An 18,817-nucleotide genomic window follows, 5' to 3' on the forward strand; every position below is an offset into this window, starting at 1 on the left:
TGTGAAAACTATACAACTTTGATGAAAAAAAAACTGAAGACAACACAAAGAAATGGAAAGACATTCCATGTTTATGGACTGGATGAACAAATAATGTTAAATATCTATACTACCCAAAGCAATGTACAGATTAATGCAATCCTTGTTGAAATACCAAAAGCATTTTTCACAGAACTAGAACAAAGAATTCTAAAATTTGTATGGACCCACAGAAGACTTGGAATAGCCAAAGAAATCTGGAAAAAGAAAAACAAAATGAGGTATCACAATTCCAGACTTCAAGTTATGTTACAAAACTATGGTAACCAAAACACTATGGTACTGGTGTAAATACAGACACATAGATCAATAGAACAGAATAGAAAACACAGAAATAACCCCACAATTACATGGTCAACTAATCTTCAACAAAAGAGGAAAGAAGATACAATGGAAAAAAAGTGTCTTTAATAAAGGGTGTTGGGATAACTGGACAGCTACTTGCAGATGAATGAAACTGGACAACTACTCACACCATATAGAAAAATAAACTCAAATGGATTAAAGATCTAAATGTGAGACCTGAAACAATAAAAATCTCAGAAGACAGCACAGGCAGTAATTTCTCTGACACTGGCCACAGTAACATTTTTCTAGATAGGTCTCCTGAGTCAAGGGAAATAAAAGTGAAAATAAACTATTGGAGCTACATCAAAATAAAAAGCTTCTGCAAAGAGAAGGAAACAACCAACAACCTAAAAGACAACCTACTGAATGGGAGAAGATATGTGTAAATGACCTATCTGATAAAGCATTAGTATTTAAAATATATAAAGAACTAACACCTCAACACCCAAAAATCAAATAATCCAATTTAAAAATGGGCAGAATAGGATCACAAACCTCACATCTGGGTGGCTCAGTGGTTGAGCATCTGCCTTTGGCTCAGGTCGTGATCCCGGAGTTTCGGGATCAAGTCCCACATCGGGCTCCTTGCATGAAGCCTGTTCCTCCCTCTGCCTGTGTCTCTGTCTCTGTGTGTCTCTCATGAATAAATAAATAAAATCTTAAAAAAAATAAAAATAAAAATGGGCAGAATACATGAATAGACATTTCTCTAAAGAAGACAGATAGCGGGCAGCTCAGTGGTTTAGTGTCGCCTTCAGTCCAGGGCCTGATCCTGGAGACCCAGGATTGAGTCCCATGTCGGGCTCCCTGCATGGAGCCTGCTTCTTCCTCTGCCTGTGTCTCTGCCTCTCTCTCTGTGTGTCTCTCATGAATAAATACATAAAATATTTAAAAGAAAAAAAAAAAAGACAGATGGCTTGGGATCCCTGGGTGGCTCAGCGGTTTAGAGCCTGTCTTTCGCCCAGGGTGTGATCCTGGAGTCCCAGGATCGAGTCACACATTGGGCTTCCTGTATGAAGTCTGCTTCTCCCTCTGTGTCTCTGCCTCTCTCATGAATAAATAAATAAAATCTTAAAAAAAAAAAAAAGACAGATGGTCAACAGACTCATTAAAAGATGCTCAATACCATTCATCATTAGAGAAATGCAAATCAAAATTACAATGAGATATCACCTTGACCTGTCAGAATGGCTAAAATAAAAAATACAAAAAACAACTGCTGGTGAAGATGTGGAGAAAAAGGAATATTCGTGTACTGTTGGGAATCCAAACTGGTGCAGCCAGTGTGAAAAACACTATAGAAGTTTTTCAAAAAGTTAAAAATAGAACTACCTTATGACCCAGGAATTATACTACTGGTTATTTACCAAACATATATGCACTCCTATGATTACTGCAGCATTATTTACAATAGGCAAATTATGGAAGCAACCCAAGTGTCCATCAAAAGATTACTGGACAGGGATCCCTGGGTGGCGCAGCGGTTTAGCGCCTGTCTTTGGCCCAGGGCACGATCCTGGAGACGTGGGATCGAATCCCACATCGGGCTCCCGGTGCATGGAGCCTGCTCCTCCCTCTGCCTGTGTCTCTGCCTCTCTCTCTCTCTCTGTGTGACTATCATAAATAAATAAAAAAATAAAAATTAAAAAAAAGAAGTTTAAAAAAAAAAAAGATTACTGGACAAAGAATATCTGGTGTATATATACATACAATGGAATGTCATTCAGTCATAAAAAATGAAATCTTGCCATTTGCAACAACATGGATGTATCTAGAGAGTAAAATGCTGAGCGAAATAAGTCAGAGAAGGACAAATATCATACAATTTCACTCATTATGTGGAATTTAAGAAACAAAACAATTGATCAAAAGAAAAAAGAGAAAGAGACAAACCAAGAAACAGATTCTTAACTATAGAGAACAAACCGATGGTTAGCAGAGGGGAGTTGGGTGGGAGATAAGGGAAATCGGTGATGGAGCATAAGAGTACAATTATCCTGATGAGCACTGAGTAATGTACAGAATTGTTGAATCACTCTATTGAACACCTGAAGCTAACATAACATTGTATATACTATACTGGAACTAAAATAAAAAATACAAAATAAATATGTACCTTAAGGAACTAGAAAAGGAGGAGTGAATTAAAATTTTTCTAAAGCAAAAGGAAATAACAAATATTAAAATGAAAATAAAATAGAGAATAGAAAAACAATAGAGAAAATCAACAAATGGAAAAGTTGATTTCTTGAAAAGATTACCAAATTATAAACCCTTAGCTAGACTAAGAAAAGAGAGAAGACTCAAATTGCTAAAATCAGGAATGAAAAAGGAGACATTACCACTGACCTTACAGAAATAAAAGGATTATAAGAGAATACTAGGAACAACTACAACTGTAAGCCAACAAGTTAGAAAATCTAGGCAAAATGGGCAGATTCCTAGAAAGACACAAACTACCAAAACTGACTCAAGATGACATAGAAAATATGAATAGAGCTATAACAACCTCCGCTCCAATAAAAACCCAGGTTCAGGTGTCTTCACTGAATTCCAACAAACATTTCAAGAAGAGTTAATACCAATCTTTCATTAACTCTTCCAAAAAATAGAAGGAAACAATTCTCAACTCATTCTCTGAGGCCAGTATTATGAAAGCAAGATAGATGTAAATTTTAAGGAAAAGTCAGACAAATTAATTCAATCTGATTCAATTTGAATTCAGCAACAAAGAAAACATAATATATGCCACAGCCAAATGGGATTTATCCCAGGAATACAAAGTTCACTTAATATCTTAAAATTAATCAAAGCTATATACCATATTAATAGAATAATGAACAAGACCCACACAATTATCTTAACAGACTAAAAAAAATTATGTGACAACACAACAAACGAGAAATAGAAGTAAACTTCATTAACATGATAATGACCATCTATAAAAACACAAATCTAGCATCATACTTAATGGTGAATGGCCATATGCATTCTTCTTATGATCACAAACCTTACAAAATGTCTTCTCTCCTCACTTCCATTCAACACTGTACTACTATGAGTTTTAGCAAGAGATACTAGAGAAAGAAAACAAATAGAAGGTATCTAGATGGGAAAAGAAGTAAATTTCTATTTGGAAATGACAAAATCTCTATTTACAGATGATATTATCTTGCATACAGAAAACCCTAAAGAATCCACACACATGCAAGTGTAAAAAAACCACAATCCCTTCTACAATGAAACTAGTTCAGCAAGGTTTAGGCCACACGATCAATATATGTAAGTCAACTATTTCTATACATTAGCAATGAACATTCCAAAAAAAAAAAAAAAAGGAAAAAATCCATTTAAAGTAGCAAAAAATACATTTAAAGAATAAAACACTTAGAAATAAATTTAACAAAAGATATTCAAGATACATAGAGAAAAAATGATAAAACATCACTGAAAGAAACTAAAGAATACCTAAATAAGACATTCTATATTCTTCGGATTAGAAAACTTAATATTAACACAGTAATTCTTCCCAAATTGATCAACAGTTTCAACACAAGCCCTATGAAAATTCTGCCTTTTTTTGTAGACACAGAAATGTTAAATATTACCATTAAAACATTGGTTCTACTCAAATCAAAATTAAACAAAACTAGGGGCACCTGGGAGCTCAGTCAGTTAAGGACCCAACTCTTGATCTCAGCTCAAGTCTTGATCTCAGGGTTGTGAGTTCAAGCCCATGCTAGGCATGGAGACTACTTAAAAAAAAAAATTTAAACAAAACTGAGCTCAGTACTTATAAACAGGATGCAGAATTTAAGAAAGAGCCAGACAGAATTAATCTTCTGCCAAGGACTTTCTGTCAGAACAAAAATAAATCACATGAATTATTCATCATGTCAAAAATAATGGTACTTTCCTACAGTTCATGATTCAAAGTCTGAAACTATTATTTTCACCTTAAAATTTTAAGTCTAAACTGTCATATGTTAAAGGACAATTTTAAGAATGACTGGCTCAATATTAAATTTCAAAAAAACTATATAAAAATTATGTGTAAGACTGAGTCTCAGAATGTATTTTCTTATAAAAGCAAAAAGAAAAGCCCAGCTTTACACAAAATATTTTTGGAATAAAACCAACTTCCAAAGTGTAATTTTAAGAAACTTAAAAACATAATTCTTAAAAAAAAAAGCTGAACTTCAACATACTCTTTTTTTAAAAACCATAATTATCTACAAGAGAGGAGGCAAGAATATAAATGGGGGAAAAGATAGTTTCTTCAACAAATGGTGTTGGGAAAACTTGACAGCTGCATGCAAAAGAATAAAACTGGATCACTTTCTTATACCATACACAAAAAAAGTAACAATGAATTAGAGAGCTAAATGTAAGACCTGAAACCATAAAACACCTAAAAGAAATCATGTGCAGTAAACTCTTGGACATTGGCCTTAGCAACAGTTTTCCAAATATGTCTCCTCAGGCAAGGAAAACAAAAGCAAAAATAAACAACTGGAAACTTAAGCGCTTTTATACGATGGAAGAAACCATCAACAACACAAAAATGGGAGAAGGTATTTGCAAATGGTATAACTGATAAGGGGTTAATATCCAAAATATAAAAATGCACACAATGCAACAACAACAACAAAACAAATAATCCAATTGAAAAGTGGGCAGAGGACCTGAATATACATTTTTCCACAGAGGACATATGGATGGCCAACAGATAAATGAAGGGATGCTTATTGTTAATTATCAAAGAAATGCAAACCAAACCATAATGAGAAATTTACAGTTGTCAGACTGGCCAAAATAAAAAAAGAAAAGAAATATCAAGAATTGGCAAAGGGGGATCCCTGGGTGGCGCAGCGGTTTAGCGCCTGCCTTTGGCCCAGGGCGCGATCCTGGAGACCCGGGATCGAATCCCACGTCGGGCTCCCGGTGCATGGAGCCTGCTTCTCCCTCTGCCTGTGTCTCTGCCTCTCTCTCTCTCTCTCTGTGACTATCATAAAAAAAAAAAAAAAAAAAAAAAAAAAAGAATTGGCAAAGGTATGGAGAAAAGGGGACACTTGGGCACTGCCAAAGAGAATGCAAGCAGGTGCAGCTGCAATGGAAATCAGTATGGAGGTTCCTCAAAAAATTAAAAATAGAATTATCATATGACTTAGTAATTCCACTGCTGGCTATTTAACCAAAGAAAATGAAAATACTAATTCAAAAAGATATACACACTCCTGATTATTGCAGCATTATTTACAATAGCCAAGATATAGAAGCAACACACGTATCAATAGGTGAATGCATAAAGAAGACATATACTATATATACTACTCATCCAAAAAAAGGAAAAAAAATCTTGTCATTCATGGTAACATTGATGGATCTAGAGGGTATTATCCTAAATGAAATAAATGAAAGACAAATACCATATGATTTCACTTATATGTGAAATTTAAAAAATAAAACATGAATAAACAAAAAGCAAAATCAAACTTCATAACTGGTGGTTGCTAGGGAGGGAGGGGGATGAGTGAAATAGGTGAAGGGGATTAGGATGTAGAAACTTCTAATTATAAAATAAATAAGTCTTTTAATTATAAAATAAAGTAAGATAAAAAATATAGCATCGGGAGTATAGTCAATAATATTGTAATAACTTTTTTTTAAAGATTTTATTTATTTATTCATGAGAGACACACAGAGAGAGAGGCAGAGACACAGGCAGAGGGAGAAGCAGGCTCCATGCAGGGAGCCCGATGTGGGACTCAATTCCGGGACTCTAGGATCACACCGTGAGCCAAAGGCAGACGCTCAACCGCTGAGCCACCCAGGCGTCCCAATATTGTAATAACTACACTTACTGTGGTGAACACTGTAATGTATAGAGCTGTCCAATCACTATGCTATGCACCTAAAACTAATGTAACCTTGTATGTCAATTATATTTCAAAAATTTTTTAAACCACAATTCTAAAAGTTATTGTCAACACATGCAGAAGATTTGTTTAAGTCATTAATGGGAGATTAACTGCTTGACAAAGTTGGTTCAAGGGAGATTGAAAAACAGCTGTCTATTGATAGCAGAAAAAGGAATGCCAGAATAATACATGTCTAATATGACACTGAAAAGGCATACATTTATCTCTTGCCTTATTTCTAAGTTTTAGATATTTTTTCTTAACATAATTCATAAATTTCTAACTTTGATATTTTATGGACAAATCAGGTAGATACTATACTCACAAATAAAAAAGTAAGCTTAACAAATATAATGAAATAAAAATAGCTAAACTAATTTTAACACATCTTAGGAATGTTTCCACTCACACTGATGCATTCTTGGTATTTTTAATGGTATTGAGACTTACAATGCAAAGCAAAAATCAGAGGATGTGATATTGGATACTTTATCAATTAGAAATTATGCTGTGACTATCTGCCACATTAGGCTTGTCACCACCGAGAGAAATGAAATCTGCCAAACTGATGGTACCACCCTGGGGTTACTACAGCTATTTAGCATGATGGTATTCACTGTGAACCTGCAATCAACTAGGAACATTAAGAACCAGGGTCAGTGTAAGTGGCCCTTCTCGTTCCCCTTACATACATGTTAAGTATTACCTTTACCAGTTCTGGTTCTTCTGCCTGAAGGTGAAAATCTTCTTCTGGCTGGGAATCTTCAGGATTCTGAGGGGATACAGGATAAGATCATTCAGTGACAGGCTGCCCATGATTTATAGCAGAGCCTCATCAAGCAACATCAGTCCACCGTGGATATGGCATATATGAAATAACCTCTTTTATTGTTTTACTTAGGGCTGAATTAAGGTCTCATAATATCTAATTCTAATCTTTGACCTTGTTTTTTAAAAAATATTTTATTTATTCATTCATGAGAGACACACAGAGAGAGGCAGAGACACAGGCAGAGGGAGAAGCAGGCTCCAAGCAGAGAGCCCAATGTGGGACTTGATCCTAGGACCTGGGATCACACCCGGAGCCAAAGGCAGATGCTCAACCACTGAGCCACCCAGGTGTCTCTTATGCTATCCTTCCATTAGTATTTAACAATTTTAGGTTTTGTGTGTGCCATTTTAAAAACTATGGGTAATACAACTATTAAAAGCTCATTGAGAAAAAAATGCTACCTTAGTTCTCCCAAGTTCTTATCTAAAAATTACAAATATTCAGCTTCCAGAAAATGTGGTAATTAGGGATGAGTTTGACCATGTCAATACTAGACAAACACTTTGGATCTACTGATCAAGTGCAACATTTTGGTTCTTATTTTTTCTCTCTCTCTCTCTTTTTTATTAAAGTAGGCTCCATACCCAGCATGGACCCCAACGTGGGGCCCAAACCCAAGACCCTGAGATCAATATTTGAGCTGAGATCAAGAGTTGGACGCTCAACTGAATGAGCCAGCCAGGCGCCCTGTATTTATCTTTCAAGTGTATGTTTTAAGGACTATTTACATTGTACATCCCAACTAGAAAGAGTAGAAGATCACAACTGCAGGTTACTGCAGATTATTATTAGAACAAATGATATTTGTTGCTATCATCATTCTTTGGAATCTCCTATTTCAGAAAATCACTGCTAAAATACAGCTTTTATCATGTTAACACCTATCTCAAACACATTCACACACACACACACACACACACATACACACGTATACTTAAATGTCTTCAGGAAAACATTAAACATTAAAAGATTTAGCTTAAATATCCCAGTCCTGTCTTTCATAACTTTCCAACTGGAATCCCTAGCTTACCCCACTGTTCTCTGCCCCAGAACCTTGCCCTTGAACTCCTTTCTCACCTGAAGCACCCTCATAAATACTTTATGACAATTTAAATCCCACTTGTAACTGGATACCACCTTAAGTCCAACTGTCTCATGGGCTTTCTGTCTTTTTTTTTTTTTTTTTTTTAAAGATTTTATTTATTCATCACAGAGAGAGAGACACACACAGGCAGAGGGAGAAGCAGGCTCCATGCAGGGAGCCTGATGTGGGACTCAATCCCGGGTCTCCAGGATCACACCCTTGCTGAAGGCGGCGCTAAACCACTGGGCCACCGGGGCTGCCTCCTCATGGACTTTCTGTGACAAATTTTGCCCATACTCATGTCCTATTTCTTTTCTTCCATAGCACTTTATCATATGGCTAAGTAACTATCATTCACCTAAATAAATTATGTAACTCTTTCTTTTGTATATGCTTTACCTCAATAAGACTAAGCTCCCTACATCCAAGCACTGTGACTTAAACATCTTTCTCTCCATGTCATCTATTAAGTTTGGTCACTTCTTAATGGGTAGTAAAGAGATCACTGAGAGTGGGCACAAGGGGAAGGGTCCCTCTTAATTAAAGAGGGTGTGTGGTGGGTGAGTCTATGTGCATATGTATATATTTTTCCCGAAATTTCCTACACAAAATTTCCAATTTAAAATATTCCATTCTTCTACCCCATAAATAACTGAAATTTCCGGGATTTAACATCAAAAGTAAATGTCCTAGACTGCCTATTTATCAAAAATAGCAAAAGTATTTTTTGAAAGATTATGTGTCTTGATATTTGGTTCAACATGTATAATGAATCTTCTTATAGATTACAAGCTTTACTATGATGAGCCCAATTTTCAAGGGTGAAACAATTTGATTCAGATACCAGAAGGGATGTGGGTAAGATATGGAAGTCACAGACTTCAGGAAAAATGGACATGCTCTTAAAACAAGAGGCAGGTGAGGACCAGAGGAAACCCCAACTTACCAGAGGTCCAACTGTAAAAACCATAGCAGCCATAGTCTCTTCCTCTGTGTTCCCCTCTCTGGCAAGAGTGGAGTCCTACAAAGGCATTCTGAGAAAGAGAAATAAGCTGTGAAAATCAATCCTGCCTTGGAAATCTCAGCCTTATCTAGTTGCAATCCTGACATTACAAGTAAGTATGACTTCCCTAAAGAATACAAGATTAAACTCCAAGATCAGTGAGGAAAAAGACATCTTTGTTCCTGGAAATTTTGGCTTTTTAATTAAGTGTGGTCACAGCTAGCAGGCCAGACATTGTATAAGGAGCTTTTAATTTGAACTTCACATTAATCCAATGGAAATTATATTCTCATTCCACTGATCAGGAAAATGAGGCTTAGAAAAATTACACTATTAGCCAAGGCCAGGTATGACGCCAAATCGGTCTAATTCCAATGCCCACAACTTTTCCATTAAATCAACTTGCTGTGTGATGTGAAAGAAAATAATTCAATCTTTCTTTGCCACAATCACCTACTCATCTAAAAATGAAACATTCTAAGAACCTCTTTTCCTGTCTTTCATTGATGATCAATTTGTAACATTTTCAGAGATTTCAGCTTCATGTAAAGAGAACACCACAACTCTCAGAAGAAGCCCTGACATGCCTCCCTCAGTCTCATATTCAAATAGATCTATCTACTCATTCTATATCAGGCAAATCCAAAGAAAAAGGAAGCAGGGGAAAAAAAAGTGCTAAGTTTGGTTACAAAATAAGACTGTTATGTTTGTAAATAAGTGCATAATCGCAGAATGATGCTATAAGACACATAAAAGGGCAGTGGAGCAGTAAGAATTAAGCTTCCCAGATTTTGAGAAATTCTTTTTAATGACAGTTTCCTAGGAAGTCTGACACTCTCACCATGCAGTAGGGCTTTTGGGGCCCAAAAGAATCTATGCAAGGTTATGCTGAATCTGTCTCTGCCTTACATAGATAATTTACATCTATTAGGAATTCACATCCAAGAGCTTTGTATTCAAAAGTGTAGTCTGAAAAACAGCAGTACAAACATTACTGGAGAACTTGTGAAAAATGCAAAATCTGAGGTACAAACTACAGAACCTATTGAATCAAAATCAGCTTTTTTAATAAGATCCCCCTAGCTGATTCATATGAACATATTAAAGTTTAAGACAATATGGATCTAAAAAAAGATCATGCCAACAAATGGGCATCCTAGAGAAATGAGTAAATTCCTAAAACATACAAACTACCAAGATTGAATCATGAAGAAAGAGAATATTTGACAGACTGGTTACTAGTAAGGAGATTGAATCAATAATTAATAATAATAATAATAATAATAATAATAATAATAAATCCATCAAAAAACAAAGTCCTGGACTAGGTAGCTTCATTGGTGAATTCTATCAAACATTTGAGAAGAATTAATACCAATCCTTCTCAAACTCTTCTAAAAATCATAGAGAAGGAACACTTCCAAACTCATTTTACAATGCCACCATCTTAATACCAAAACCAGGCGAGGACACCACAAGAAAAAAAAATTAGAAAAAAAAAAAAAAAAAAAAAAAAGAAAAAAAAATTAGAAGTCAATGTTGAACATAGATGCAAAATTCCTCAACAAAATATTAGCAAACCGAATTCAACAATATATGAAAGGATCATATACAATAATCAAGGTGGGATTTATTACAAGGATGCGAAAATGATTCAGTATCTGCTAGCCAACCAATGTGATATGCCATGTTAACAAAATGAAGAATAGGGGTGCCTGGGTGGCTCAGTTAAGTGTCTGCCTTTGGCTCAGGTCATGATCCCAGAGTCCTGGGATTGAGCCTCATATTGGGTTTCTTGCTCAGCAGGGAGTCTGCTTCTCCTTTTGCTCCTCACCCCCCTCATGTTCTCTTTATTGCTTTCTCTCTCTCAAATAAATAAAATATTTTAAAAAATGAAGAATAAAAATCCTATGATCATCTCACAAGATGCAAAAAAAAAAAGCATCTGGCAAAATTCAGTATCCTTTCATGATGAAAACTCTCAACAAAGCCATGTATACTCAATGGTGAAATGATAATTTTTTTTTTCTGAGATCAAGAACAGAATAAGACAAGGATGCCCATTCTTATCATTATATAGAGTATAATATTAGAGGTCTTAGCCAGAACAATTAGGCAAGAAAAAAATAAAATAAAAGGCATCCAAATTGGAAAAGAACTGTTACTATTTGCAGATGACATAATATTATATATAGAAACTCCTAAAGACTCTGCCAAAAAAACTATTAGAATAAACAAATTCAATAAAGTTGCAGGATACAGAATCAACTTATAAAAATAAGTTGTTTCTATACACTAATAATGAACTGTAAGAAAGAGAAATTAAGAAAATAATCTCATTTACAATTGCATCATGAATAAAAAAAAAGAATAAAATACCTAGGGATAAATTTAACCAAGGAGGTGAAAGACCTGTACATTGAAACCAAAAGACATTAAATGGAAAGATATTCTGTGATCATGGATTGGAAGAATTAGAATTGTTAAAATGTCCATACTACCCAAAGCAATTTACAAATTTAATACAATCCCTATAAAGTACCAACAACATTTTTTACAAAACTAAAACAAATCATACTAAAATTTCTTGAAAGTTTCCTTAAAAAATTAAAAATATTACTATATTTTCCAGCAATTCTTCTGGCATTTATCTGAAGGAAACAAAAAAAAATGAATTAAAAAAGATATCCACAGCTATATGTTCACAGTAGCATTAATTATAATAGCCAAGGAATTGAAGTGTTTGTTGACAGATGAATGGATAATGTGATACACACAGGATTATTATTCAGCCACAAAACAGAAGGAAATCTTGACATTTGTGAAAACATGAATGGACCAAGAAGGCATTATGTTAGGTCAAACCAGTGAAACATCTGTAGATAAGTATCATCTTACTGTTATATGGAATCTTAAAAAAAAAAAAAAGCCACCCTACCCCTGAAACTTGAACTCCTAGATACAGAGAAAAGATGGTTAGAGATGGTTGCCAGAGGCAAGGTTGACCAGTGGGCAAGATGGGCAATTGTGGTCAAAAGCTATAAATTTCCAGTTATAAAATAAGTAAGTCCTGGAGATGTAATGTACAGAACAGTGACTATAGTTAACAATACTGTATTATATAAGTTAATAAGAATAAAACCTAAAAGTTTTCATCACAAGAGAAAAATTTGTAACTATGTGTGGTGATATCCATGTTAACTAGATTTTCAATGATCACTTTGCAATATATACATATATTGAACCATGTTGTATACCCGAAACTTATGTGTTAATCATATTTCAATTAAAAATGAAATAATAAGTATCTTTGTGGATAAAAAAAATAAAGCTAGCTCTCACTACAAACACACAAAAATAAGTCATCATGCCAATGGGTTGCCTAGGTGGCTCAGTTGGTTGAGTGTCTAACTCTTGGTTTTGGCTCAGGTCATGATCTCAGGGTCCTGGGATTGAGCCCCATGTGGGGTTCTGTGCTCAGAGGGGAGTATGCTTGTGGTTCTCTCTCTCCCTCTCTGCCCCTCTCCCTGTTCTCACATACTCTCTCTTTCTAAAATAAAATAAATAAAATCTTAAAAAAAAAAGAAGGAAAAACTGGATTCATGACATTCTCTAACCAACCATGATGTAGTAGAATTATAAATGTATGTCTGGAGAGGGAAAAAACCCAATCACCAGGGAATTAAAACAGACCCTCCTGAGAACTTATTAAGTCAAAGAGAGAACTTAAATTGCCAATAAATTAGAAAATGGGAGAATTATAGATGAAAAATTCATGGGTCAATGCCAAAACTTTAAAAAGATAAAATTTATATCTCTAAATATATTCAACAAACATTTTTAAAAGAATAAAAATTTTAAATATTCAAGTAAGAAAAATAATTAACAAGCAAACCATAAATTGGAAATAATAAAGAAACTAATAAATAAGAAAACAGTTGACAAAAGCAGGAGCTGATTCTCTAAATAATGAAATATATAAGCTACCAGCCAAAGAAGAAAAAACAGAATAAACCAAAATTAGAAACAAGAAAGGGGCTATAACATATAAATCATCTTAAAACTGTATGCCAATAAAAATAAAATTTCCCAAAGAACAATTTTTGCTTAAAAATTTCCTAAGACTGACTCAAGCAGTAGGAAACATAAGTAGGCCAATGTAGCAAATTGCCTTCCAATAGCCAGTCTCCTCTTCCACTTGACAAAGGCTTGAAATCTCAGCCAGACATAAGGTCACCCAGCTAGAGACATTTCCCAGCCACCATGCAGGCAGGTATGCCCATGTGACCAAATTATAGTGAAAGGGATTTGAGTAAGAGAGGTAATGTTACATCTTTACAAGGGAGCTGCCTGGCTTCCAGATCTTCATTTCCCCTTCCAAAGGCCTGGAATGCAAGGAGACTAGAGTGAGCCAGCTTCTGCCATAGTAAAGACAACACCCCCAGCAGGTGGTGAAGCAAAAATGTGAATGGACCCTGGGTTTCTAGATGACCTAATAGATGAAAGTCGCCTACCCTTATCACTGCCCACAACCTAACAACTCAGACTTTTATATGAGAAAGAAATGTCTTTCTTGTTCAAATGACATGGACTCTACTAAATCTGAAAAGTTGAATTCCCAATTAGTAGAATGAAAGGTCATGCAAGAAAAATGTGAAGTTCTCAGGTAAGGAGGGGTGAGTAAGGATTAGTTAAATCAAGAAAACATGTGATTATCAGGGTGCCTGGATGGCTCAGTAGGCTAAGCATCCAACTCTTGGTTTCAGCTCAGGTTGTGATCTTAGGGTCATGAGAGCAAGTCCCTGAGTAGGGCTCTGCACTCAGGACAGAGTCTGGTTCAGATTTTCTCTCCCTCACCCCACTCTTGCTCGTACCTGTTCGTGTGTGCTCTAACAAATAAAATCTTAAAAAAAGAAAAACATGATTATCTTAAGACTGTAATGTAGACCATTTTTAGGTAACCAACTTGAACAATGGAAACCTGAGTGAGATATAAGGGCCCACAGTGACCATGGGGCTGACTTCCGACAGGCCCAATAGCCCACTTCAAAAAATCCATAAATAATGGCTGATGAATGGGGTACTTACACCTGGATACAGGTACCAGTAAAGGAACATTCCATACATTCCCATCCCCCCTCACATTCCCCATTAACTATTACCCCCCCCCCCCCCGGGGGGGGCAGACAGTCTCCCCTTTGCTGTCCTGCCTGCCCAGGCTCCTTTGCAATGCATTCAGTAAACTTCTATCTCCTTCGTTCCACCTTGGATGAATTCTTTCATGGCCCTCACAGCTGGCCTCCACCTGATCAGGTCACCCCACATTTGGTGGCTCCCCCTATCCCCCTATCAGGAGACCCTCACATGTAATTTGTTCCATGACCCTGGGGTTTCACTATGCACAATGAAAAGATTTTTTTGGTGAGAAAGAAATAAGAAGTTGAAGGAGGAAAACATGGTGTACTGCGAAGAGAAGACTTGAATAAAGAATGAAAAATCTGAGAGGATTCTTATACCGAAGTCTCAAGAGTTACTAATAACCAGTGTTTGTTTCTTTCTCTTTCTTTCTTTCTTTCTTTCTTTCTTTCTTTCTTTCTTTCTTTCTTTCTTTCTTTCTTTCTTTCTTTCTTTCTTTCTTTCTTTCTTTCTTTCTTTCTTTCTTTTTACCAGTGTTTCTCTACATTGTTTTAGGTCATGAATTCCTTTGCAGATCTAATGAAAATGACTCTTCTACCAGAAAACTTCTAAATATAATTAGAAAACTCCTGTATCTTAATTATATTTGAGGATGCAAAAAGCTCACTAAGCATGCTTTTTAAAATTTTTATTTTATTGTTATTTTTTTTTTTAGAGAGAGGGAGAGAGTATGCTAGAGTGGGGGGGGGGGGAGACCGAGGGGCAGAGGGAGAGAGAGAATTTAAGTAGGCTAGGAGCCCAAGCATAGAGCCAATACCAGGCTTGATCTCACGAGCCTGAGATCATGACCTGAGCCAAAATCAAGACTCAGACACTTAACCAACTGAGCCTTCCAGGTGCCCCTAGGCATGCTTTTAGAAAAGAAAATCCTTTGGGGACGCCTGGGTGGCTCAGCGGTTGAGCCTTTGCCTTCCGCTCAGGGTGTGATCCTGGAGTCCCGGGATCGAGTCCCACATCAAGTCCCATATCGGGCTCCCTGTGTGGAGCCTGCTTCTTCCTCTGTGTGTGTGTCTGCCTCTGTGTGTGTGTGTCTCTCATGAATACAAAAATAAAAAAAATAAAAAAAAAAAAGGAAATCCTTTGTCAACATTGTCAACAAGTACCTAAAGTTTTTACCTTGAGAAATATTGTTCTAAAGCTACCTCCCAAACCCCACATTAAAGAGTCTTCCTTTGACATGTGAAAATACAATTGAAATGTTTCACCAAGGCGATTCTAGAGCCCGGGCAAAGCTGGCCCTATTACTAGTTCCCTTAGCTGAGTTTCTGCTTCAAGCCTGGTATTTCCTTTTTTTCTTTTTTTTTTTTTTTAAAGATTTTATTTCATTCATTCATGAGAGACACAGAGAGAGAGAGGCAGAGACACAGGCAGAGAGAGAAGCAGGCTCCATGCAGGGAGCCCGATGTGGGACTCGATCCCGGAACTCCAGGATCACGCCCTGAGCTGAAGGCAAATGCTCAACCACTGACCCACTCAGGTGTCCCAAGCCTGGTACTTCTTAAACCACTCTTTGCTTCAGTTTAGAAACATCTGTGAGGCACTTGGGTGGCTCAGGAGGTTCAGCATCTGCCTTTAGTTCAGTTGGTGATCCCAGGGTCCTGGGATCCAGCCCCATGTCTGCCTCTTCCTCTCCCCCTGCTTATGCTCTCTCTCAAATAAATAGATAAAATCTTAAAAAAAAAAAAAAAAAAAAAAGAAAGAAACAACACTTGTGGCAAATTCCAACACAGTTTAAAACAGTAATTGAAACTTCTGGGGAGCCTGTGTGGCTCAGTCCATTAAGTATGTGACTCTTGATTTTGGCTCAGGTCAATGGTCTCAGGGTCATGAGACTATGCTTCGTGGGGAGTCCGCTTGAGGTTCTCTCTTCCTCTCTCTCTGTGTTCCTTACCCCATTCCATGGTTCCTCCCCCACTCTCCCTCTCTCTTAAAAAAAAAAAACAAAAAAACAAAAAAAAACCCAAAAAACAAAAGGAAGAAAAACAAACTATTCTAACAAACAGTAACAATGACTGCACATCAACACCTGTAGATCTTAACTTTGGGAGTTACAGATCTATTTCAGAATTTGACCTTGTCCACAGAATAATGCACATGTATATGATGTTGCATAGTATTTCAGGGAGTTTGAAGATTGACTTCCACCTCCAACCAACCCATACTCAACCTCAAGTCAAGAAATCCAGTTTTACAAGGCAGAAAGAAAAATAGGCTAAGAGAAATAATAAATAAAACCATTTTTTCCCAAAACACAAAAGTGGACCTACAAAGACTGACTTAAGACATTTTTTTTAAAAAAAGATTTTATTCATTCATTCATGAGAGACATACACACACAGAGAGAGAGAGGCAGATACACAGGCAGAGGGAGAAGCAGGCTTCATGCAATGAACCCAACATGGGACTCAATCCCGGAACTGCAGGATATGCCCTGGGCGGAAGGCAGGTGCCACACCGCTGAGCCACCCAAGGATCCCCAAGACATTTTCAGTTTCAAAGAACTATAGTAGTCACTTTCTGCATCTTTAAAATGAATTAAGAATGACCTGAGTTATCATTTCTTTTTAAATTTGCAAAGATTGGGGCACCTGGGTAGCTCAGCATCTGCCTTTGGCTCAGGCCATGGTCCCAGTGTCCTGGGATTGAGTCCTGCATCAGGCTCCCCATAAGGAGCCTGCTTCTCCCTCTGCCTCTGTCTCTGTATCTCTCATAATAAATAAATAAAATCTTAAAATAAATTTGTAAAGATTAATAAACTCCTCCCTGGCAATATGCTATATAGATAATGCTAGCCAAATATGTTTAACACCAAACTGCAATAAACATCTTTTAAAATTGTATAATCAGAATAACCAACGCTATTTAAAATATTCAGCTTGATCTCAACTATGTAAGAATAATGCATGAAGAAAAAGAAAAAAAAAAGTGAATAAGCCAAAACTCCACTATGATCTCTGAGACCTGGGTCTGTGATGTTTACACTTTCTTCTACTTTTCTGCATTTTCCAAGTAGACAAGTAGAAGGATCTATGTATACATAGGAGTTTGGTGTAGGAATAAATTCCGCAGTAGCTGTCCGCATCCCCAGGTTCTAACTTTGGTTTGGCTACTTTGGAAATACATCCATCGGCAAATCACTTGAACACAAGCTATTAGCAAACGACGCTTACCACACTGTTTTCTCATTCCACCTCTAACATTATGCAGGTATCTTTCTACAGGCCAACACTTCTCCAAAGTCGTAATTTCCGAGATACTTTTTTTTTTTTTTTCTGGATAGTGTGACTCTCCCCTACCCCCCCCCCCCAACCCCGTCTTCCCAAGACTTGAGAAATTTCACTTGTGGGTGGATCCTAAGCCAGCTTTGTGGTTGTAAAATAATGAAAGGGGTCCACGTTCTTGCTGAGAACTTCAACGCCCTGGACCCGTCCGGCATCTCCCAATGACAGCAATGATGCCATTATTCCGTCCAGGGGAGACGAGCGATTTAAAAGTGATTCTCTGACATGCTATAAAAAGAGGCAGGGGGGAAACAAAAAAGCTGCCTGCGTTACCGAAGGACAGGCGCTCATCCACCTGTCGGGTCACCAAGTGTGAAGCCATCCCTGCCGGTTCAGACGCCGGGACGGACTCTCCTCCCTCCAGCCTCGCCCCCTTCCCCTAAGTGCGCACCGGGGCACCCCCCTCCCTCCATCCCAGGCGCGGGACCGGGAAGAGGCAGGCCAGGGGCCAGCCGGCGCTGGTCGACCCCTCCTAGGCGGGGGCCCCGCTCCCGAGGCTCCCCGACCCCAGCGCCGCGCCGCCGCCGAGCGCACCGACCGCCCGGGAGCCAGGCCAGGGCGAGACCCCGCCGCCGGCCAGGCAGGAGGCCCAGCCCCAGTCGCCTCTCGGGTGGGCGTGTCGGCTCGGGGGCCGGGGCGCTGCAGGGAACGGCCACGCCCCGGACGCCGCCAGGAGCCCAGCGCCGTGGGAGGGGCGGCGGGGAACCGGGGCCTGGCGCCGGGGGCCACGAGTACCTGGCTGCCGAACTGAGGACAACTGAGGGCACTCGCAGAGCAGGGCGGGAACGCTTCCAGCGATGGCGCCGGCTTGGCGGGGCTGGCCTCCAGGCAAGCCAGTGCGCCTGCGCAGCCGGGGCGGCCGAACTACAGCGCCCAGAATCCTCAGCGCGGAGTTTTTTTTTTTTTCCTTTTTCATTTCTTCTTTTTTTCTCCCTTTTTGTCTGCATTTAAGAGGGAATTGGCTGTGTTTATCGACAATTTGGGCGACCTAAAAAATCCAATCAAGTTGACAAACTTGTATGGAGAGGCAACATTTATATATCAAGCACTAGCATGAGGTAGGAGCAGCGCAAAGAAGGATGACACTATCCCTTGACACTGAACATTTCAGTG

General features: G+C 37.9%; 1 protein-coding gene across 6 annotated transcripts in view; it reads right to left on the reverse strand.

Moving 5' to 3' along the window:
* ZNF624 (zinc finger protein 624) overlaps positions 1-18,537 on the reverse strand; it is a 41,919-nt gene extending 23,382 nt beyond the window's left edge. For 3 of the 6 annotated variants that reach the window (XR_012028298.1, XR_012028297.1, XM_072821015.1), the window contains exons 1-3: positions 18,440-18,537; positions 9,171-9,258; positions 7,015-7,080 (exon numbers count right to left, since the gene is read on the reverse strand). Coding sequence is in view for 1 of the 6 variants with exons in the window: in XM_072821015.1 (XP_072677116.1) it covers positions 7,015-7,080; positions 9,171-9,203 (99 nt within the window). In the remaining 5 variants the exon portion in view is untranslated. Of the gene's footprint in view, positions 1-7,000; positions 7,081-9,170; positions 9,259-18,439 lie in introns of those variants that run through there. The other 3 variants (XM_072821019.1, XM_072821016.1, XM_072821018.1) reach the window with 3 other exon arrangements.
* Between the last annotated feature and the right edge of the window lie 280 nt (positions 18,538-18,817).

This window comes from Canis lupus, chromosome 3 (assembly GCF_048164855.1).
Source record: "Canis lupus baileyi chromosome 3, mCanLup2.hap1, whole genome shotgun sequence".
In the NCBI taxonomy this organism is placed as follows: Eukaryota; Metazoa; Chordata; class Mammalia; order Carnivora; family Canidae; genus Canis; species Canis lupus.